Source organism: Strigops habroptila, chromosome 1 (assembly GCF_004027225.2).
Source record: "Strigops habroptila isolate Jane chromosome 1, bStrHab1.2.pri, whole genome shotgun sequence".
NCBI lineage: Eukaryota > Metazoa > Chordata > Aves > Psittaciformes > Psittacidae > Strigops > Strigops habroptila.
This window is the reverse complement of record NC_044277.2, coordinates 130,235,445-130,259,110: the sequence shown is the minus strand read 5'-3', so window position 1 is coordinate 130,259,110 and position 23,666 is coordinate 130,235,445. Positions and strand designations below refer to the sequence as shown.

The window sequence follows — 23,666 nt, the reverse complement described above, 5'->3', positions numbered from 1 at the left end:
AACTCTCATATAAAGTAAACATCTACAGAAAGACATCCCTGCAGTGCTGAGTGCTGACCTTGAAAAGCTTAGATTTGGCTTTAATGGTATTTCCAGTGTCCTCAGCAACTCAGCTCACCTGCTGTGCCTTAGCCTTGTGAATTAAAACAGGGTAAGAGTAGAATAAACTACATTAATTGTGATATAATGTTGTGATTCGTGGCACATGAGAAATAAGAAACAATTAGGAAGAGATAAGGAGCATTCGCGGCAGTAAAGAGGAAAAGAGCAGTCCAGAGCTTCAAAAGGAAGGATGGAAAAAGCTTTGCAGAGACCACTCTAAGGGTTAGAGCCTCTATAAATTTATTGAGTACTGTCACAGTTTCCTCCATGCACAGAGACATGGGGATTATCATAAGTACATCCTCTTCCTAAAGCTGAAAGGCTAAGCAAAATAGGTGTCTCTATACAGCTTTCACTATTTATAGCATCTGCTGTTACACAGGTGTTACAAAGGACAGAATTTGGCATTGAGAATTAGAAAGGAAAGGTTTTGGTTTTTTTTTTCCAGAGAGAACTTCACCTCTGCCTCCCGTTCCCCTCAAAATGTACCTGTAATCTGAGGGAAGTATGTATGTGTGTGTACATGCACATACATATATTTATATACGTACTGGAAAACAAATACCTGCTAAAAGCCACTTTAAAATACTGTTTTGTACTTCAAATTTTTGAAGGCAGCAATTTTAGCAAACCAGACTCTTCACAGGAGACTCTCATTTTGTACAGTAAATTTTACCTTTTGTGACTTTAGAAAAGGAATCCAGAAATGTTCCATCAGTTCCTGGAGAAACTGTTTTGTGAAGGACCCAAAGATACAAATGCTGCTGTTAATAAGCTGTCACCACATAAAGTTTTGTTTTGTGCTTTGAGGGTTTCAACAGACTGGCTCCAATGTATGTTTTCAGACTGCAAAGGAAAATTAGAAAATGTTATCTCCTGAACAACTTGGAAATGACAGCATGTTTGATGTCTACATTAAAAAACAGAGTACAATAGGAAAGGTACTGTGAGCAGGAGATACCCTTCCTGAGACTGCAAGGCTGGAAACAATCCATACTTTTTGGTACGGTGATTTGAGACCTTTGAAGCTGAAAAAATAGGATGAGGCTCTTCATCAAACATTCTATGATGTCCTTCCCTTGTTTGATTTTTACAGTAATTGGTGCTTTTGTCTCAACCAGATTCAGTATGGCAGACACATGGCAATACTGGCAGTATCTGGCATACTACTGCCAGGTACAGTATGACACTACTGCCTTCTGCAAAGTGCAGTAATTTCCAGCAAGATTCAGGAATGGCAAGGAAACAAGAACATTAAAAGAAAAAAAAAAAAAAAAAAAGGGAGGAAAGGATAAAAAGCTGTTTCAGTCTCAACAAAGATATGATGACTTCTTTTTTTCTCATGCTTTTTTACGAAGGGAAAATACAAGGCAGAAGAGTTGCAAGTTTTTTTAACTCTTATTTGTCTGGCTTGTTCTACCTGCTAGCTACAGAATTTTACTGCATTAAAAGCTGAAATAATTTGGAATTTTGACAGGAGGAAAGAAGAGCATGGTCAAACATACAGGTTGGCCAGAGAAGTTATGGAATTTCCAACCTGGATGATATTCAAAAGCTGACTGAACATGATCCTGGGCAATCTGGTCTAACCAACCCAGTCTGAGCAGTGGTGGTAGACTAGATGATCTCAGAAGGCTCCTTCCAGGCTCAGTGGTTATGTCAAAGTTTAACTCTAGAAATCATTTCCTTCATTTATTATTTTTCCCCATAGAGAGCCCTAATTTCTGGAATCCCCTGTCCACTTGGCAGAGTTCATCTTAACCACACTTGCCCTGGGATATTTTGGATGACTAGTCAGGAGCAGTCTCAGATATTGATGATTTCTTATTAGTAGCTATATGGAAAGCTGCTATTTTATTCCAGTTATGTTTTAAAGACAGTCTATTTCAAACATTGAAATAGTGACTAAGGAATTTCAAGGAAATGAAAGTATCTTCTTTAAAGAAAGTTAATATTAAAATATGGATCAAATCATCATCTTCATTTCAATCAGAATTTATGACGTGATATAAAAACCAAACTAGCAGTATTTGGCACATATTACTTTGATTGTTCTGTGTATACAATTCCCAGCAAAGGAATGAATATATGCTAAATGTATGCTCAAATAGTTTCAACATGGAAAGAAAATAAAAATGAATCATCAGAGTCATCTTCAAACTGATGAAATTTTTGGTGTAAAATTGGAATAGGCTGCCAGAACCCTTCTTCCTTGTTTGTAATGTTTGAAATACTCAGGATAAAATAAAGTTGTTTCACAGTTTGTTCACTTGATCAGGGAAACCTCAGGAAATCATTCTCCAGTGAGCAAAGGGACTGAAGCAAAAAAAGAACCAGTATGAAAGAAGGAAAGCATATTGCTGAACAACTTGTAATCACTGTCCTTTACCCACTGTCCATACAGGCATTTATTTTTCATAGCAATGACAGTAATCAAAACATATTTTTCCAGTCCTTTACATGATGTAATCATAATCTATGACAATCACTGAATAGAATGTGTCCTCCATATTTCAAATAATTACATCTAAAATGCTTGCATTTTACTGGTGCTAGCTGCTTGAGAGCTTAAAAGAATACTCTTAGATGAGCTCATTCTTGAAAGCCTTAAAAATGTATAAAATCAATCTCAAATAACAACTCACTCATTATAAACATAAGTTTCTATGTGTACAAAACCAAAATAACAAAATAATTATTAGATTTGATATTCATGAAGTATTTTCCATCTATATTTTTCAGAAAAATCAGAAATATTTACTGTAATAGTTAAACATCCTATCCTGTAAAGACAGACACAGATAGCAGAAGACTCAAACTTTTCTGTTATAAAATAGGAATATAAAATAACCACTAAGAAAATGGAAGTATCTTTGATTAAAGTACCATGCTTTAAAAAGTTAACATTAAAATGTTTCACAGTGTAAACGCAAGACTTAGTGTGTGAAGGTCACCTAAACCCCAGTTACATTCATAAGAGATGCCCAACAAATGACAAGTAAAGGACTATTCCTGTTGAAAGCTCTAACAGCAATCTTTGTAATGTAGCAGTTTTGTTTTGAAGTATTTTAGATATCCTTTTTTGCCATAGAAGTCATTGGATTTTTCTTTAAACCATTAACTGAAGGCAACAAGACAATAAATCCATTAATTTAAAAGAGGGCTTTTTGATTTATTCATTTCCTCCTTTTGTTGTCACTGACTGGTAAGTCATAAACAATAAAGAGCACCCACCTCATTCTCCAAAATAGCTTTGAAATTTGAAGATTTACTAAACATAGAACGATTGTCTATTTAAATCTTCAGTAATTTTCCCATACCACCCAAGCATCATAAATCACTAGTGACATTGGCTAACAAGGGTTTAAGAGTTGGAACATGCAGTGTAATAAATTTCCAGACAGTTAAAAATCACTATAATTTTATTCTAATGCATTATAGATTGCCTGTAATGTCATCCTGGCTGGGGTGACCCATTTCTAATTTTGAACAGCTGTTCAGCTCGGGAGTTAGTTAATGATTAAATATAAATTGCCTGATTTATTAGTCTGAATGGTTCAGCTTCCAGGTCAATGCTATATAGACAAAATCATCAGTCTTTATGCTTTTCAGAAGTTAACTGTCTCCTGTTCTAGTCAAAAAGAATTCATTCTTAGACGAAAAGACTTGACGTTCTCAATTAATCCTTTAAAATATTTTCCCTCTTAACTTACACAATAAGATCACTAATAAAAACTCAAATCTTGGAGAAAAGCTTCTTTTAACTATGTATAAACCTTCAAATCCAAGACTTGGAGACTACCTATGGAAAGTCACTGTCTTCCACAAGGCTTCCAAAGGCTTTGTAGGCTTGCAGGGTCAGGCCAACAGTGACCATCCTGGGTGTCTTGGGGGAAACAAGAGTTTTCACGCGCAGGTAGCAACACTGACTCCACTGTTTTTCTACCAAAGGAAAGATTATTTACATATTTTACACTTCTGGGCATATTAATTTCAGAATCAAGTATCAAAACCAGATCTATTTTAATTACACTGGTGTTTTTTGATTAGTTATATACTCTTACAATATTTTTTTCCAAACTGATTAAACCTTGATTGCTAGTCTCTGCTGAGAGATTTGCAGAAACAAAGGTATTCACGCTCTGATCTTAGAAAGCAAGGTCACAGGGAATTTATGAAAACCAACTTAAAATATTTATTCACACCACCTTGGGAACTCACAAAGTAGTTTTAATATTCTTTGTGCTTTTTATTTCCTATTATTTACACTTATTTGTCAAGAAGGTATGGTTAGAATTCTGGATGAGGAATTGGGGCAGCACAATTTCGGTAAAGACCTCGGAGAGACTACACAGCAACGCTGTGGCTGACTTGAATGTTTACTGACCATTAAATAGGCATGTGTTAGCTTTAATGATGTTTATCTGAAAAAAGAGCTAATAACCACACTGAAATACATGTAATTTTAACATAAATACATTTCTTATTTAAAAATTAATAGCTTCTGCAAAAGGAAAAACACAAAAGCAAGCAGCAAATATGTCATTGGTGCCTTCCACTTATTTGCAATCCAAAGTGCAACATGCGCAGATGCAGGGCAACTCCAGCCTGACCTAGAGGATTATTCAGTCTTTCTGCTCATTAACTACAGGCTGCCCAGGCTGTCACAATGTGTTCACAGTTGTGTATAAATGTGGTGACTTAGTTATCGAGACTTCTCTCTAGCAATCATGTCAACATCAGTTGCTCAGAAATACGTGATTTTTAGGAAATGCAATTGTGGTGCAGTAAATTTTACTTCCTAAGATTTTGTTATAGGTTTATTTGTCATTTGGTTTGTTTTTTTTTTTTGTTGTGGTTTTTTTTCTTTTTTTTTTCTTTTTTTCTATTTAAACTTTTACTAATTAAGTCATCTTGTTGCTTGTGCCACCTTCCAGCCTTTTTCCCCACACACAATCCTCAAAAAATTAAGTTTAACCTCATGGTCAACAAAACATTTCAAATATTTTAAAACCCACACTAAGATGAAGATTCAGGCAACTTCTTCTTACCTCAAGTCCCCTGATCAACCTGTTGGCCAGCTCAATAGTTTTGTTGGTTTGGTTCACATCATCTTGACATCGGACTTTCTCAAGTGAAGCTGTGAGCTTATACAGATTGCTATCCAGAACCTACTCAGAAAAAGGATTGGTAAATATTATACCTTAAGATTTGTTGGGGTTTTGGTGTTTTATTGTGGGATTTTGGGGGGATTTTTTTTGTTGTGGGGTTTGGGTTTTTTTTTTGGGAGGGGAGGGGTTTGGTTTGGTTTGGTTTTTCTTTGGGGTGTAGATCAAGGGATTTTTTTCTTTGGGGTGGAGGGCAAGGGGGTTTGTTAGGTTTTGGGTTTTTTGGTGGGGGTTTTTTCAATTTTTAATTTAAATACTATTTTAAATAATTTTAATGATAATAGTTGCATAATTGCAGACAGTACCTTTAAGTCTGAAGGATACAAACTTTAGAGGAAAGGTTTCGTTGTACAATATTGTTGTTCTTTCTACAGCTCCTGACACAACATAGCTACGTTAACTAACAACAATTTAGAACAAAATCATCATTAGAATTCGTTACCAAATATCCATTTAAATGGTGGAGATCGTGTGCTTGGAGATAATAATAGGAGGCTAATAATCAAGTGTTTCTGTTTGATGACAATGGTCTATTGCAATGGCCAGATCTGCAGGTCCCAGACAAAAGTGCAAGTTTCTTGTGCTAAGTTCAGTAACAAACATCCTAGAACATAGCAACTATGTCCTGTGCATTCTGGAGCATTTAAAAATGTAACAGAGAAAAAAAAAAAAAAAGGCAAGAACAGAATTGTTATTTTCATTTTGTATAGCAGCCTGGTGGCATAAGAAGGTCCAGTAATTTACTCTTGGGCAGACAAAATGGTTTCACTAATGGCAGAACACAAGCAGATCTCCCATATGATGATCCACACCTTCACCAAATATCTTGAACCACACTTTTATGCACTCTGCTCAAAAAACAGCAACATGACCTCTCTCCGCTTTCAGGGATTTCATACTGAAAATGTACCTCAACTCAGTAGCAGCCACTGCTCATCCCCAGTGAGCTCCTGCAAATTCCCTCTTAGACTGCTAAGACCCTTTATTTTCCTCAGTTTCTATCACTCCTGCCATATAACTGGTAATTCACTGAGCTGCAGCATTTTCTCCAGATTCTCTTAACTGAGCAGTTAGGATGACACGGGATTTTTAGATAAAATAATTTAAAATTGTTTCTGTTAGTGGCTACTTCTCTAAAACAGTTATAAGATGCTTGGAAGAGGAACTATCTTGTTATCATTGTTGAAGATAGAACACTCTTTCTGAAAAAGACTAAGAAATACAGTAATAGTCAAGAATAGTTAGTCAAGAATAATTAGTCAATGAAATGAGGGGTGAGGAGGAATCACAAGTTTCTTCTGCTTGTAAAAATAAAAACTCCGAACCACTATATTTGTTCATCAAAAAGAACCAAAAAGAGGAAAGCCACCCACAGTGTGTTTATGTCAGTTTTCCCTTTTACAAGGAAGGTAAACACATTTTTTCCCTACTCTATCAGAAAAAAAGAGAGACTCCTCTCCAGCTCAGCAAACTAAGAACTAATGAATAAAAAGTGGTTAAAAAAAATCAGATAATCGAGTAATAAAATCTAAGAGATTAACATCTTGAAAAGTACTGTTTTTACAAATAATCAGGTGAGGCAAAAGTTGAATACAAGAACAGGGCTTGAAAGACCATTTTGAAAAAAATATAGGACAAGGCAAGACAACAGAGACTGCAACAAGCAAGTTGCTTGAAAAAGTTTCATTTCTCTAGAATAACTACAGTCCTAAAAACAGTGAGTTTCACTTTAGAACAAAATTCTCCTATTTCAGGTTTAATGAAAAAAATGCAACAGGAGCAAGGAGTGCGTACCTCCACTAAAGCTTGGTGGTTTTGCAGGATCAAAGATTTAGACCTCATCTGCCAAGTTTGGTTCTTGAATTGGTGGTGTGCAATCAAGAAATTAAAATGTAATATATAAATTAAAAACAATAAATGAACTGGCAAAGGAAGGAAAGATGAAATCACAACTTGGAGCTTAATAAAGAAGGTTGGCTTGATTTCTTAGGGACAATGAGGCAGCCAATCCACTTTTTAATGGTGATGGATCATAAATTGAGAGACTAATGAGGACTTCTGCTCAATAAGGGCATCTCACAGAGATGGGCTGTAAGTAATATTTCTTCGGTCTAGCATGCAAGGTGTAAGAAGAATGAACACAAACAGTTCTCTACTCTCTCTCTCTCTCTCTTTTTAAGAGAGACATTTCTAGACACCTCAGATTTGCCTGCATGATAACACAGATCTGACCGTAGTTCAGGTACACTCATCCACCAAAGTCTCAAGTACTAAAGATGGCAAGGACATTCTTCTGCAGTCTGATACCAGTAAGGAATGTCCCAACATCTCTATGGAGTTTTTTTTGGTACACAGTAGTCTCCTTTATCAGACCACTTCCTATCTCATGACTTTTGAATAGGAAAGTTGTCACTACAAAACATGCCATTCCTTTTTGTCATTCTTTCAGAGATGTAACATAAAGTATAAGCCTAGCAACAGGCAGGGTTACATATCGCATTTTATACCCCAGTTCTCTAAATTCTATGGGACAAATCACGTTTCAAATACACTTGTTATTGAGAAAGTTAGTACTAGGGACTATTCTCCACAAATCACAGCAAAGAGCCATTACTCTCCATAGCAAGCCCATTGGACTGTGCCCTTCTATAATCCTTTTCAGGCACAGAATGTATTTTCACTGTATTTAAGTGCTATTATATGTTAATAATAATGTTTGCAATAATAAATAACACAAATTGCACCATATCTACCAAACTTTTTGGCAAATTTTTAGCCTTAACACTAGTAAACATACTACCTTTCCTTCTTTCCTTTTTTTTTTTTTTTTATATTATAGGAATACTTACTGTAATATATACATGTGAATATTTTTAGCAGGTAACCGTAGTCTCTTGAATGATAGAAATCTGATTTAATTTCATTCAAAGTGTCATTTTGAAACAGATTACTGCAGAGGGAACTGCAACTTTGTCTGTGGTGCAGAATTCTTCCTACAAGGAACTAATCATAGCTGAGAGAAAAACTGCTACTAACCACTTCCAGAAAAAATCATGAGGAGATGAAAAGGAAAGTAAATAAATATAAAAAGACAGGACTAGATTCAAAGTTGGAGGCTTACTGAACTGCAAGATCACCTAAAAGAGGAAAAGGTTCCTTGAGATACTGTCAGGCAAGGAACAGATTCATTAGTGATGTTCTCTGAGGAACGCATTAAAAAAATAAAAGATTCCAGGAGCGTCAGAGCTAACTGCTGTGTATTAAAAATAATTTTTAAAAAATAATTTAAAGGCTATTTTTGTCTAAAAAGCAAGTATTTTCACATAATAAACTTACTTCAATATAGACATGTGAAATAAAACATGTAAAATAAAACATGTAAATCTATCTTTTAGTGTAGATACAAGCTTCACTAGGGCAGATGCACTTTGATCTGAACAGGCAACTCCAAGGTCATAAAACTAAGGCTGTGTCATATGGAGACAAAACACCTGCTGTAGCTGCTGACGTGATTTTTGGGGTGGGCAGCAGGGAGGCCAGAGAGGAAGAGAGATGGTGAAAGCTATCTTTGTTTACCCATTAAATCTGCATCTCCTTCAGAACAAGAAAAAAATAGATACTACAGTAGAAGGAAGAAAAACATGAAACTGATGAAATAATGAAATTCTAAGAAAGTATAACTCGCAGATTTCTAAGAGTTTCAGTAAAAGTGAATTTTGCTCATTCTCTTAGATTGTTAACTCAAGGGAAAATTGTGAGAATAATCCCCACATTGTAGATTGGTTTCATTTATTGGCCTTCATTTATTGTTTGATTTCCTAAGTTGTGAGATTTCAGATCTAAATATTACCAACAAAAAAAAGTCTTAACTTAAGTCAAAGCCTTCTAAACCTAATTATTGCCATATATTTCAAACCATTTGAAGCTTTCTTTGCTAAGTAGTGGTAATTAGCTTGCAGCAGAGAAACTCCTTCCACCCACCATCTCCCAAGATACCAAGACATGTCTTTGTTTCAAGAGCACTTTGTGTTGCAGGTGTCCTTTAAATAAATTCTTTATAAACAACAAATAATCCCTCTCAAAAGTTCAAGAGGCACTTGGTGGCAAATGTGGTCTTCAATTCAATCATTAACTGAAAAAGACATTTGTCAGTAAAAGACTGATAGAAATTTCCACTTCTACATGCATGTGTGAAAACATGGGTGTATGTCTTTGGAGGTCTTTCAAAAAATCAAGGAGATCTGATGTAATTTTATGATAAACACACATAAGCACGAGTTTCCAAAGCCCTTTCTGGCATTTACTCCTATATTCCAATAGGTCATTACTCATATAAACGTTCATCTCATACTCCTTGTAAAAATCACAGCCACTTATATCAGTTATCATTTCAGTTTACTAATCTATTCGTTATAACATGCCTAGATGTCTTTGAGAAAATCCAGTAATTTCTGATTAACAGCTTCATGTGCTACCACCCAAACTCTGGAATGTTTTTCAGTAGGTATGTGGGGAAAATAGTGATAATCCCCAATGAAAACATATCTTTAATACTTACACTAGCATGTAATAAAATCAATAAAAATAAAATAACAAAATAAAATAGATACAATAAAATCAAGTGGGTTTAATTAATTAGAGAAAAATGCTTATTAATCAAGCGTACTTACAAGAAGCTTTTTCCTGATGACTTCTTGGTTTTCCGTAGCTGACGTTAATCCATCATTTGCTTGGGCCAGTGCAGAACATTTAGCTCTAGCTCACAATACACCTTGAAAAAGACATACAACATAAGTACATCAGACAAGAAGCTGGTCTCACATTCATTATAAAAAATAAAAATTATGAAAGACTTTCAGATAACACTAGTAGTCTCATTACATGCTCTAGAGCCATCTTTCTATGCAGTAGTGAGACACATGGAGATTTCTTTCATTACTGACCTAAACACTACAGGATATTTGCTTATAGCCTATATAAGGATATCTTAAGCAGAATTGAATGCATCCTTAGTGGGTCTACTCTCCAACTAATTTGTATGCATTACTTTCATAGTTTTAGAATAAAGGTGGAAATCAGACGGAGTTAAGCTTGAATAGGTTTCAACTAAAATTGATTAGATTTTTACTATTTTGTAATTAAATTATAACAGGCTACAATACTAGGATGAATGGAGGAATCCTGTTGCCAGGTGCTCAAGAGAATCACAAGTGATAATCCCGGACTTATGCTCCAGACAGCCATACTCATATGGATGTTTTCAAGTAAAACAAGTACATCTGGAGAATATTTCCCAAATGTTGCATCATAACGACAATTGAAAAATCCTCGACAATCACATCTTTTTTATCACTTTCTACTAAAAATAAATTCACACGTACATACTGTTCAGCACTGAATATTTCCCACTTTATCTGTGGTTTCTGATACCTTCTCCCCAGAACACTAACCTGAGCTTACCAAAATAACAAAAAACTTCAAAATCAGAAATTCCCCTTAACAGGGCTAGTCAAGAGAGAACTGAGATCTATCTATCTTTCTACCTACCTACCTACCTACCTATCTAGCTACCTACCTGCCTACCTACCAACTTACCTATCTTCCTTCATCACTGAACTTTCCTATATTGACACCCAGGCACAGAGACCAACTGCTGCAAAGGATTTTGTATGAACATAATTTGGGTTGAAATCTGGATCCTTCAAGTAATGTTCCTTGACTTTCAGGCAATTCAGAGGAATATGCTCCTTACCACAGCTGATTAAAGCTTGTAAGAAGTCATCAACCTGCAAGGAGACAAGTTGCAATGCATCAACCCTTTTCCATTTCCAAGAATCAGAAACTAACACCTACTTTCATCACAAAAGTAAAATTGGAATGCTTCAGTAGCTTATTGTTTTAGAAATATTATGCAGTACAAAGTAAAGATATTTATCGCAAAAGCCTTAAGTATCCACCCTCACAAACACATTTTGAGATTTTATTACTTGCTTGAGGAATTTGGCAGACATGAGATAAATATTAGGAAATGTTCTCCCTTTAACTTTTTTCCTATTTTTGCAATTAATATATCCCAGTGGCACACAGAAAAGAACAATGCAGGGTCATATCTTATCCCCCTAAATTCAAACTGAAAGAAAATGAAGTTGCATTTTAGTTTCTTTTTCTCTGGCTCTAATTTCTATCTATTCTTTTGCTCTCATCTCTTAGATATTCTATGATGTTCCATTGATCATTACCTTTCCCATAAAGACTTTTGTGGCTTTCCAGCTTTGGTCTTTGGGCACTTTCCCTTCATACTGCAGTAAAACTGTTACTGCAGCAGTAACACGGATTACAGCCATTGCTGGGTTTGTGAAGGCTTTCACTGGAAATATCCTATATGAAAACATTGTACTTAATTTCAGGTTTGGAAATTAAAGAGATAGATACCAATCTAAGCAGATTTGTCACGACACTCAGTTTGGCTTAATGGTGGCTTAGATCAGTGACTTTATATCCACTAGAATCAGTTTTAAGTGAAATCTGAGCACCTCCGCAACTTTCTGCAATGATTTAATTATCTGCTTAAAAGCTATTATGATTTCATTGGTGCAACTCTGACAGGTAGAGTAACCCTGGAGGGTGTTCTGTATCATCTGCAATTGCATATTTGAAAGATTATCATACATATTTTTAAGGATACATTGCTTGGGGCTGGAGTTAGTTATATTTGGTTCATCTTGATCCTTGTACCTCATGCTCATCTCGCAGGCTCATTTCCTGTCAGGACTTGCTTAAACAAAGTCTAATTACAGAGAAAAAGGATATTACAGTGATCAAGATGTTAATACTTGGACCAAACACTACCCATTGGCAGTAACAAGCCTCTGTAAGAATTTAAGATCCTTACAAAATGTCTTTCTACAATTGTTGAGGGCACTTTCTATGCCTACATTTATTATATGGGACACACACAGACACTGCTTGTGGAAAAAATAAAGATTAAAAATCAATATGCATTACATTACAAATGACGAGTTACTAATAAAGTTAAATATTTCCACATCTATTGTGATGTAGCTTTTAGAATGAAATTCCCAATATTTATTGGTTTGCATCTTAGCCACAACGTATTCTTAAAATTAAATAATGCATATACACGGCTCTTGTTTCTATTTTATCTAATATTGTTTGAGACCCATGTTATTGAAATTAGTTTAAAGCAAATACTTTAGAACCAAACAGAGCCAAAGGCTCCTTCTATTAAAGTTTTTAAGGATGTAACCAGATGAACAAGTATTACATTTACAGTACATAGTGCTTCTAACATGACATGGTATTTTCCATTAAAACAAACAGTTAAAGTCGCACAAGTTGCATTAAAGTTCTGTGTCTCTTTATTTTTATGCTTAGTTATTCTTTGCTTACTGATGCCCAAAAAAATAATGCGCCAAGATTTTTTTTTAAGGGAGGAAAAATTAAACAGAGCAGATAGATAAGCAGATAAGCCTTAGAACAGTATTTCTCAAATCTACTTCCCTTCATAATGAGATGGAGGAGCTTTTTATCCCTGTTTCCATAAGTTAAATACCCTTCACCCATATACCTACACCATGCTCTGCATGTTTTCTTCCTTTGAAGGGTGGGTCCCATTTTAAAAGGCAATGGCATATGCATCGCCATCTGTAAACCACTCTGGCTGGCATCATTCAGAGCACATAGATGGCAGTAAAATGCCAGCAGTGTAACTGCCCACTATTTTAAAACCTTTGCAGCATCACATTCATAGTCAGACCCTTGTTGACTACTATATAGATATGTAGTTCTGCCACACTTATGGGGCATCCAGACTGACCCCACTTTTCCTGATGAGTCTCATGTAAAGTGACTTCCACTCTTTGCCTTTTCTTAAGTAAGGCTTCAACCTAAGGCAATACCTCCGAAGTATTTACTGGCTTAATGTTGCAACACTCAAAAAAACTAAAACAACCCTATAAACTCTTAATTTGAAATCTATAGAACAGGAAAGCCAATTTAATTTTTTAAAAGCTGACAAATTTTAATCAATTATGAAGAATAACCACGAATTACTTAGCTGGAAGATGTATTCTCATTTACCAATTTTGTTTTATAACAAAAATTATAGAAGATTAATATTTAGAAACTATAATCACCTTTATGAAATAGTTTTAGATTAATGGTAGCACAAAATGACACTTTCATTTCTGATGAAAACATTTCAGAAGTGCAATAAAGCAATGAACAGGGGAGTACAGTAATCATTAGTGTTATGTGCTGAACTTCATCCCTGAAACAAAGTGGCCCAAAGATGTGATTATCTCATGATAATCATTCTGTGTGTTTCACCTAGTTGCTTAATGAAGTAATTAGAATTGTGTTAAGGGTGTATTTTGATCATCCAAATCCATCAGAAGCATATGGAACAAATACAGGAAAAGCATCACTGAAAAGTGGTTGGTAGGACGTTGAGCTGATGGATCCAATTTGTGCAAGTTTAATTAATTGCACTATTTGGACTTTAACCTTCATAGCAAATTTAAAGTTGGGTATAAGAGATGGATCATCGAAAGTCCATAATTAGCATAATCCAGAGACATGTAAAGGTCCTGATCCGATTTTTGTTTCTGGCAGTGTCAAAAATGACTTTTCCCTCAATGAAATTAGGATGAGACACAAGGTCATTAGAAGAATATTAAATATCACCTAATAATAAGAAGTCTTCGAGAAATAAACCAGAAGAGAATGAAAGACCATTCTGATTGCTCAGACAGTATAGTTTCTCCTGTTTATCAGTATCTGAAAACTGTTTACAAAGTTCTTCACAACTTGAAGTTTCCATCGATCAAAATCAGACATTAACAACTACTAGAAGTCAATTGAAAATTTCTTTCTGCAGTACTGATAAATGACATGATGTACATCATATTTCATAGCAAAATGCCAGAGTTGAAAGAGCCCACCACACTTTAACGGCAGAGGAATTTCATTTTGCAGCATTCCTTACTGGTGTTGTATTTCAAAAACCTTGCTTGTAACAGTAGATTAAAATTTTAGAGTCCAGATGAAATGATGCATTTCTAGTAATTCTGTGGTGAGCACTAATGCATGTAAACTTCTGTTTCCAGCATGGATGTTGATAACTAACGTTAATAGGCTGAAGTGAGAGCAAAAAGAAGGAGTTTCAACACTGATGACACGTGTTATTAGGAATGGTATTATAATCTTAAAATTCAAGGTTTGCACCTTGTGACATTGCAAGATACCGGAATGAACTTCTGTATCAATTGAGCTGTTCAATTTATCTAGAGCCTCAAAGCCTTTACAAATCTGAAGTGCTCAGAGATGACTCTCTGACCTTTACTATCTTACAAATAAGTCTGATTCTCAAGATCCACATCCATTAAATGCTTGAATGAGCTCAACATTTATTGTTCTTTCATCTCATTAAAATAGCTAAAAGGTTGGGAAAAGGCATAATGTAAAGAAAGGTCAAGTGGTAATAACAATGTGAAATGCTGTTACATGTGTAAGTATAATAATTCTTTAGATTTTATACTCCCTGGAGAGGAAGTTGTTCAAAACTGTTCACCTGAAAAGGTTTATTTTGTGCTAAATATAGCTCAACAGCACTAAATGGGGGTATTAGGCTGACCTTTTGCTCCTCAGTGTCTGCAATGGCTCTTTCTTGACTCACTTTCTTGGCTCACTTTCTGAGTCTGAAACTGTATCTTACCAATCAAAGCTTCAGCATCTTGATTTCTCAGTTGCAGTTCTGCCTCTTGAGAAGCAAGTTTGGATTTTAGATTTTCTACCTGCAGGGCAAAAGGTAATGCATTATCTGGGACAAGGGTCATTAGTTGTGGTTCTGGAAAGATTATACCACATGACCCACAAAAAGCTGAACTGAAAATAAAATTCATGTTTTGTGAGTCTCAGTACAAAACGTGTTGTCTTTTCCCTTTTTTATTGACAGATCCTTATTTGCAGCTCATGGAATTTTGCTGACATGAAGAATTTGATAAGAACAGCCTGACTGTTCCCACCAGGGGCCCCACACCTCCCCTGAGATGCTCAGATGTCTCTCCAGCTACTGAGGTTGTGTTTGTAACCAGCGGTGCAACAAGGCCCAGATCAGCACCGAGCAAAGACTCAAATGGAAAAGCAAAAGGACATTATGGAAAATGCTTAGTAATCACTCTGAGCAGGTAATTCCAGCAGAGGTTTGCTGAAAGGTTAAGACAGACTCAGGGACTGATGAACAAAGTCTACCTGACATAGCTGTTTGCTGACATAGCAATTTATTGCCTGCCAGGAGAGAAACCCGTATCAAAATATCCAGTGAAAATATGTAGAGAACTGCATCTTCTCTCTCTGTGGTTCGGCTTTTACTGTGTCACTTGCTTCCCTTCCCACCCTTTTACCGTGGCCTCACTACACTCCTCTTTCCTCCAGACTTTGTCCTTGCTCAAATGGACCTCTCTTTCCAAAGACAGCTGAAGAGCTCAGAGAGCTTCTACATGAAGAAAAAAACAAACCCCAGCTTCCAAAATCAGGTAATTTCAATGAAACACAAAAATGCCACCCCACAACTGATCAGTCTAATTAAAAGGTACTGCAACAACTATTTTATTTGCAATAAATCCAAGATTATTTTATAAAGAATGAAAAGTTGTGACTTTCATAGTTTACCTGAAAAGCTGCTGCCTTCAGCTTCTGCATGACATTCATGAAGTGCTCCATGTATCTGACATCCCCTTACTTTTCTTCTCTAGAATGATCTCATAAAACATTATTTGCTCTAGAAAACTCTTCAGAGTGGTGTAACTGTATCACATAAGGATGATTCATCCACAAAACTATCCCTCAGTCTAATCTAAACATAATTTTGTCAGCATGTAAAAAACATTAACGCAAAATGAGCCTTCCCCAACATTTTTGCATATAAATTAACTAATTCTGCACTGGTATTCATTAAGTCTTCATCACTACAGGAGCTTCAACATACTTTCTTTGTTTGTTTGTTTTAATAAATACTCCTAAATGCTAAAACCAGAGATTAAATCAGTCACTATGCTGCTCACTATGTAGAGTTAATACTATATGGATTTTCTATTTCACCTCTGGAAATCCTGTATAGGTTAAAGAAAATCAATACAGTGGTTACTCTATTCACACTGATCTCCACATACCTCATGTATCATCAAGTTCCTACTCGGAGTGAAGTGCATTTATGCCATTAACTTCAGATTGAACAGAACTGGACTCCATGATTTAGATTTCTGAAGTTGTACACGTCCCTCCTTATCTGTGCTTGTCAAAGTCAGTGATAAACTAACATAAACTGTTACGAGGGCAGGATGCAACCACTGTGGAGTGCTTCTGAACGCTGAGTCTCTACATACCATGAAACGTCAGAAAATCAGTAACGTTTCTGTGCTGAAGAGATCTTCTGTCAGTTTCAAGGGGTATTTGACCAGAAAAGTAGTTATGACTTAACAGAGTTCAGAGTCACTCTGGGCTGTGACAGTTGCCACTATTCCTCATCTGCCACCCAGGCATCAAACCATAAAATATACCCTGAGCTCCAAACGAAGCTCAGCACACTGCAGGAAGAACCCCAGAGCAGCCCTGTGGCCCCAAGGGGCTGAGCTGGGTGCTACACAGCACTGCATGGGGTTTCTCTCTCATCACAGGGAGGAAAACACAGCAGTGAGATTGGAAAACTCCTCACATACTATGTGATAACCAAAACAGGTTAGGCATATTTAAAACACCTCCAGATGGTCATTTAGTCATGTACTTATGAGCAAAACGCAGAGATAAAATACCTGTCTATATCACCTCTCACAGCAAAAAGAAAGGTAGTTCCAGGACTGAAGCTCAAAGGTCCTTTTTCTAATTTTTTTGAAAATTGGATTAACAAATACAAGATACTTCACAACTACTATGAATTAAGAGTATACTTCCCCAGGATAAAGGTAAAATAAGAAACCCCCCAAATTAACTTTTTTTTCTTTTAAAGGACACTGTCTACCTATATTAATAAAATATATGCGTACACATTTCTAAGCAAGAGTACCGTATGCAAAATGGACAGGAAAATACTAAGAAAACCCATTTAACTCCATCACTGTAACTAACTTCCATTTTGTCCTCTATGACTTCTAGCATACTTAAACTTTATAATTTGTGGAGTCACATCTCCCTCATTTTAATGATTATTTATTGCATTCTGTACAAGACAAACTCAGTTCAATTAATCAAGGGAAGCCTAAAAATCAATTAATATGAATTAAATGAGCTACACCAACTCTTAGGAAAGTCACACATAATTTACCAAAGCATTGTCAATAATGCTTAGGGAACTTTGGGAAAATTGCTCATGAGTGGCTGTTAATGCAGTTAAATGTTTTAAACCTACATCATTAATATTACAATCAGGTTGGTGCAGAAAGACTTGCCATTTTTCTCAGTAAGAAACCTCATTATTTTCTTGTGACTTTTAAAAACTAGTTTAGAAGAATACTTATTTCACCTATGATTACAGAACCAGAAATTAAAACAAGAACTAAATAAAGAATGATTTGCATTTAGGGAAAGCAGAAATAAATTGCTTTACAAATTAAAAAAATCAGAACATCATTAGCAGAGGCAAAGCTAGCATAAATCCATTTTACAAAAATGGGTTGTAAAAGCAAGGCTAGTCAGCAGGAATGGACATTTTATGCAGATTTGAGCAGCGCTTGGCTTCCAACTGAAATGTGTTTCAGCCTTTTTCTCCTTTTTCCATTGTTCGCGACACATATACACCCTGCAGTACAGCTCTCCCTAGAGAAAGGCAACCTTCTTACACATGATCCTTATGAGAGGTCTCTACTCAGCAGCCCTGAAAAGCCCTCTAACAACAGTTTCATTTGTAAATCAGTGAGGGAAGAAGTGGGTTCCGGTAGAGCTGGAAGTGGCCCGAGACAACTTGTCTCAATGGGGCAAAATAACTATTGTTATCAAGCTTAACAAAATGGCACAGCATGGGAGACACGCCGAGCCAGAGAGCAGCTGGTTGTAATTCACACTGGTTTTCAGAAAACAGTAATCGTTCCCGAACAGATCTCTTTGAGGACTGGTCTTCCCTGCATTTTCAATTTGTCACTTTCTCTTATGATAAGGTCAGCGGTGACAGCACTTCCTGACATTAACAGCTGTGGCTTTTAAAAGGGTCATTGTGGAACTACTAATTGCAGTAATTTCATTAGCATAAATTATTTATTCTGCCATTCATTTATCTCCAGGTTAGTTTTTATTTTTTTAATACTACATTGTACTTTTCAATATATGCCCATTCAGGGTTGTAGGCAAGGAAATTATTATTGCTAATTTAGCCTTCTTTATTAAAAAAAAAAAAAGGGGGGGCAAACAGAAAAAGCATTGATACAGTAACAAAATCTGATTTAACTGCAGATCACTAGGAAGCATAAAGTAGTTTGAAGCCAATAACGAAGATTAGGCTGGTACAAATCAAAACCATTCAATAGTCCTAAAGACTTCTGAGCAGTAAGCCTATATACAATCTGAAAGAAAATATAAGGGTGAAGTCTGTTTATTCTTAGACAGTCTCTCTATTCTAGGTCTTTCTTGACTGACTTTCAAGCATGCAAAAGAAACCCAATGCAAGTTACAGATAAAGTTTAGACAGGAGTTTTGCCTTCACCCTCCCTGTAACTTTCCTCAGGATGTAAAATAGTCATTACCAAATTGATAAATCTGAACTTTATGAAGTTAAGTTGGGCTAGCTGAAACATGCCAAGCAAGGAGCAAAGACAACCAATGTCACTGAACTTGAATGCATCTTGCAGACAGTTATCAAAACTGAGAATAAAACCAAGCCAGTGTTTGCCTGAAGGAAGAGATAACTGGGAAGTATGGGTGGGTGGGCACTGGGGAGCTCAAAAGGCAAGAGGAGAAGGCAAAAATATTACTTCAGGCTGCTTCTTTGTCATACCACATGTTGGAAAATACTCTGGAGTACAATAAACTAAGAGCATAATGAATTTATCTGTAGTATGCATAAGAGTGTGTGCTGTTTGGTGCTAGGCAGCACAGGAACAGCATACAAGACAGCAGCAGCAAAATACTCAAGAGATGGCAGAGATGTATATAGCTGTTATTTTCAAAAGGGATGGATTAAGCAATCCTGATTCTTTTATTCCATACTTGGTGCTGATATGTGACACCAGCTGAAAGTGAGGGAGATTGTCTATCATGTTGAATTTGAAGACACAGATATTATTTTAAAATACTATAGCTAGTGTTTTGTAACAAATGATGCATAAAGGCACTTTTGTAAATTTGTTAAGCTCAGTATGTGGATTTCGGAACTGCTGCACAGTGTTCTTGTGCTCTTTAAAATCAAGTTTAGCAATCTGAGTACTGAAACAGAAGAGGGCTCTTTTCCTTTCTTTTCTCACAAGAAATACAAGACATCCAAACTGATTAAATTCTGATACCCTCCCTTCAAATATCTCTGAACTCGTCGTCTCTTGTCCTTAGCCCACACATTGACCAATGTCCTTCCAAGTGAAAAGGGGCTCATTTTCAATAGGTATCATAATTAGGCAGGATCACTTGTTCTTTCTGTTCAGATACTTTCATACAGGGCAGAAGGGACATTCACAGCATCCTTCAACACCACACACAGAAGCTGAAGCACATAATCTCCCTGCCGAGCTCAATCTGCCCCCTTCTTTCTCTGGGTAAACTGTATCTCCCCAGAAAAGTGTCTTGGTTTGCAGATAAAGAGATGGAGAATCTAAGACATTCTTCTCACCTCCCACATTCACCATGAACTTTTTATGGTTTTCTCTCATTGTTTAAATCCAGAAACTTTCAATTTTTCATTAAAGCAACGTAGATACAGTGTCATATTTGTATTGAACTTTTAAGAGGAACGAAACAAAGCTCATTAGCTTAACTTCAAGCTCCCCTAATTAAAAACAATCTGTAATATTCCTATACTGTGATGAACAAAGAATCAATTACTCTTTCTGTATTTTTGGAAACAATGAAAAAGGACAATTAAGAACTAAGCATCAACTATGCCAAAATAATCACTCAGTAATAGACCTCGCTCTGCTCATCGTAAGGGACAGCATGATTGCAGTATGTTTCAGAAGTCCAGAAATACATGAGCTCTGGCTAACAAGTTTCCTGTACTAAGAGCAAACGAAAGGCTTTCCTGAAATATCTAAAATGGATCAAGCAAAACGACATATTAACACACCAGCACTAGAGATGAGAGAAGGAAAGGAAGCAGTCTTCCAAAAATCTTCAGTGGAGAGGGGATGGCAGTCTGCAACTAAGATTCCTTTTTCTTCAGGGTGGTCCTTTTTCACCCAGTCCCTCTCATTCTTTTGATAACCTAATACACCTCTGCAGCTTTCCTATCCACCCTCTCTTTACTAACTATTTTTCTGTGGTCATCCTCCGTTCATGTCCCTTTTACTCCTCCTCAGGCTCTTTGCTGTACACCTCTCCTACCTCCCTGGTTCAGTTTTGCTTTTCTTCTGCCTCTTGGTTGAGTGACCCCTTCTCTCCCCTTCTAACACTATGTTATGTTCTCCCATAACACTATCATAGTTTCTCTGTTATTTCAACACCTTTGTCTGGGTTCACTTCTTCCATCACTTTCAAATCTTTCCCCTGCGTCCTTCTACCATTTTTTTTTGCATTCTGTTGTTTTGTATGTTGGTCTTCTCATCAGCTGCAAACGTAGACATGACTCAGGCACCCATTATTGCTTTATGTATGTTGATGACACACGAACCTTAACTCACTGTCAATAAAGCATCATGTTATTTTGTTAGTTGCCATTTATTTCCCTTGCTGGGAACTGAACAGGAAACATATCTACCAGGAGCAGTTGACACCAATGCGAAAAAGAAACTCATCAACAGTTGCTTGGATTGATGAAATCTTTTCTAAATATCTAAAAACCTAATTATATAGGAACATAATACTTAAATTTAAAGAATGTTTAAAAAACCTAAAAAACCAGTTTCAATATTAAAAACCTAATTCTGATGAATAGAAGGAGAAAAACATAATTAGTTAAGGATCTGAAAAAAATAACATATTAAGTCAAAATAAATTCTATTATCTTTTCTCCACATAACCTATCACTTTCTCTTAAATAAATGGGAATCTGTAAGTTGGTATCACGTTAAAAATTAATCCAAGTGGATTTCACACCCCCATAGCTCATCAGACAACAAATAACTGTCCTAATAACACTTCAAGTCTCTTATGACCTGTTAAAATAAAGCAGAAGGAGTGGATGAAAAACATGCAAGGATTTGCAAGCATCTCTCTTTCTCTTGCTTTCCTACAGGAGGCATCCTAATGCCATTGGAGCACAGGGAGGAACCGGCAGCAAGGGAGCCTCTGGAGGAGCCAGAAGAAAGGGGAAGTGTCCATAGGGTACCCTGGAAGCAGCCTCAGACATCACTACAGATTTCCCCTCTCCTTCACCTTCATTTCAGGATAACTCCATTGTATTTTGTATCAGTTTGATACAGGAGGACTGTAATGCTGTATGCTGTAAATGCATCAATCTCTTACACAGAGATTTGCACGGGGACTGGTGCTACCGTTGACTAAAACCAGGTAGTTTAAGCATTGGGCATTCCTTAAATCTCCAGTCTCTCATGATTAAAAACCCCCCATACAAATAAATGGTCCCAGATATAATAGCACTCCAGAATGAAATTACTGCAACTGCAATCACGGAAGGAAAGTAAATCCTTTCTAGATCTATGTGAATTACTCCACCAGCAAATACCTGAGCAGTCTCACTGCCAGCGCGACAGCATTGCCCCATGCTGCGTGGGACAACACAGGCAGCTTGCTAAAACTCTTAGAAGAATATGAGAAAGGAAACTCACTAATGCAAGACTTTTTTCCTGAAAAACCGCAAGTTACACTCCGGATCAATTCGGAAAAAAAGAGAATAATTGCCCAGATATTAAAACTCTAAATGTATTTGCCACGTGGTTACAGGGGAAATTTCCACCTGCTTAGTTGCTGAACAGTGGGAAAGCACTTCTTTAGTTAGCCTGGACTGTGCACTGCAATATTTCAGCCTCATTTGCTACAGTACCAGTGAATATATTTAACTGCATTGAAAAGGGTTAAATAAATTCTGTATCTATAAGAGCCAAAAAAGCCTAGAACTGAAGGATTCTGCTACGAATTACATATGCCTTTTCTTTCCCCTTCACTTCTCTGCCTGTGCTAGACAGCTTCCTAAACTGCTGAAGGATCTGGTCAGAGACATGGCATAAAAATTCAGCTTTAGCAGGGATGAGCTTGAACACCACCGAAGGCAACAAGTATGCAAGGAGGAGTAAAAGCAGCATTGTTCTTTCAGCTTACTCAGTTATTGATCTTTCAATGATCTCCGTTGTTTTCTTAGAAGACTGACGAGCTTGAAACTCTGTACCGTGACCCCCTGAGCTTCCTCAATGAACCTCCTGCTGATGGCGCGCAGCCTCCTGTGGCCACTCATGAAACCAGTCAATTGTGGTGCAGTTAACTATGGCTGGGAACTTCCGAGCAATCTTTCCGAGCGTGGCACTGGTGGGAGAGAAACACAGAATGATCTGTGGAGAGGAGGGAGGGAAAAGGGACAGAAAATAATCACACAGTAAGTTGAGGCAATCAAAGACAGACACGCAGTGAACCATGGCCTTGTGCTGGCCAGTGCACTGTGAGGCTCCAAACCAAATTTGGCAGTTAATAAACTCCACCAGCTACCTTGCGCAAATAGGTTTTACTGCCTTTCCACTCTAGGAACACAGCTTCCTTCCCCTCTGCCCTGGTTTCAGCTAAGATAGAGTTAATTTTCTTCCTAGTAGCTGGTGCAGTGCTGTATTTTGGCTTTAATCTGAGAACAATGCTGATAACACACCTGATGTTTTAGTTGTTGCTCAACAGCACTTACTCTGATCAAGAACTTTTCAGTTTCTCATGCTCTGCCACTGAGGAGGGGCACAAGAAGCTGGGAGGAAGCAGAGACAGGACAAACTAGCCAAAGGTGTATTCCGTAACACAGCACTTCATGCCCAGTATATAAACTGGGGGGAACTACCTGGAAGGGACTGATGAGTATTGGTCAGTGGGTGGTGAGCAATTGTATTGTGCATCATTGCTTATTGGGTTTTTCCTTTCCCCTTTTAGTTTTATATTCCCTCCCCTTGTTATTTCCCTTAACATTATTATTATTATTATTAGTAGTACTATATTGTACTTTAGTTATTAAACTGTTCTTATCTCAACCTATGGGTTTTACGTTCCTTTGATTCTTCTCCCCCTCCTGCCTGGGGAGGGAAGGAGTGGGTG

The 23,666-nt window shown here is 36.7% G+C and overlaps 1 protein-coding gene across 1 annotated transcript in view; it reads right to left on the bottom strand.

The window, feature by feature from the left end:
* DNAH11 (dynein axonemal heavy chain 11) overlaps positions 1-23,666 on the bottom strand; it is a 91,495-nt gene that overhangs the window by 34,531 nt on the left and 33,298 nt on the right. The window contains 10 exon segments of the mRNA XM_030484880.1: positions 779-852; positions 855-948; positions 5,154-5,273; positions 9,941-10,023; positions 10,026-10,081; positions 10,902-11,056; positions 11,510-11,637; positions 14,968-15,085; positions 22,768-22,810; positions 22,812-22,927. Coding sequence (XP_030340740.1) covers positions 779-852; positions 855-948; positions 5,154-5,273; positions 9,941-10,023; positions 10,026-10,081; positions 10,902-11,056; positions 11,510-11,637; positions 14,968-15,085; positions 22,768-22,810; positions 22,812-22,927 — 987 coding nt within the window.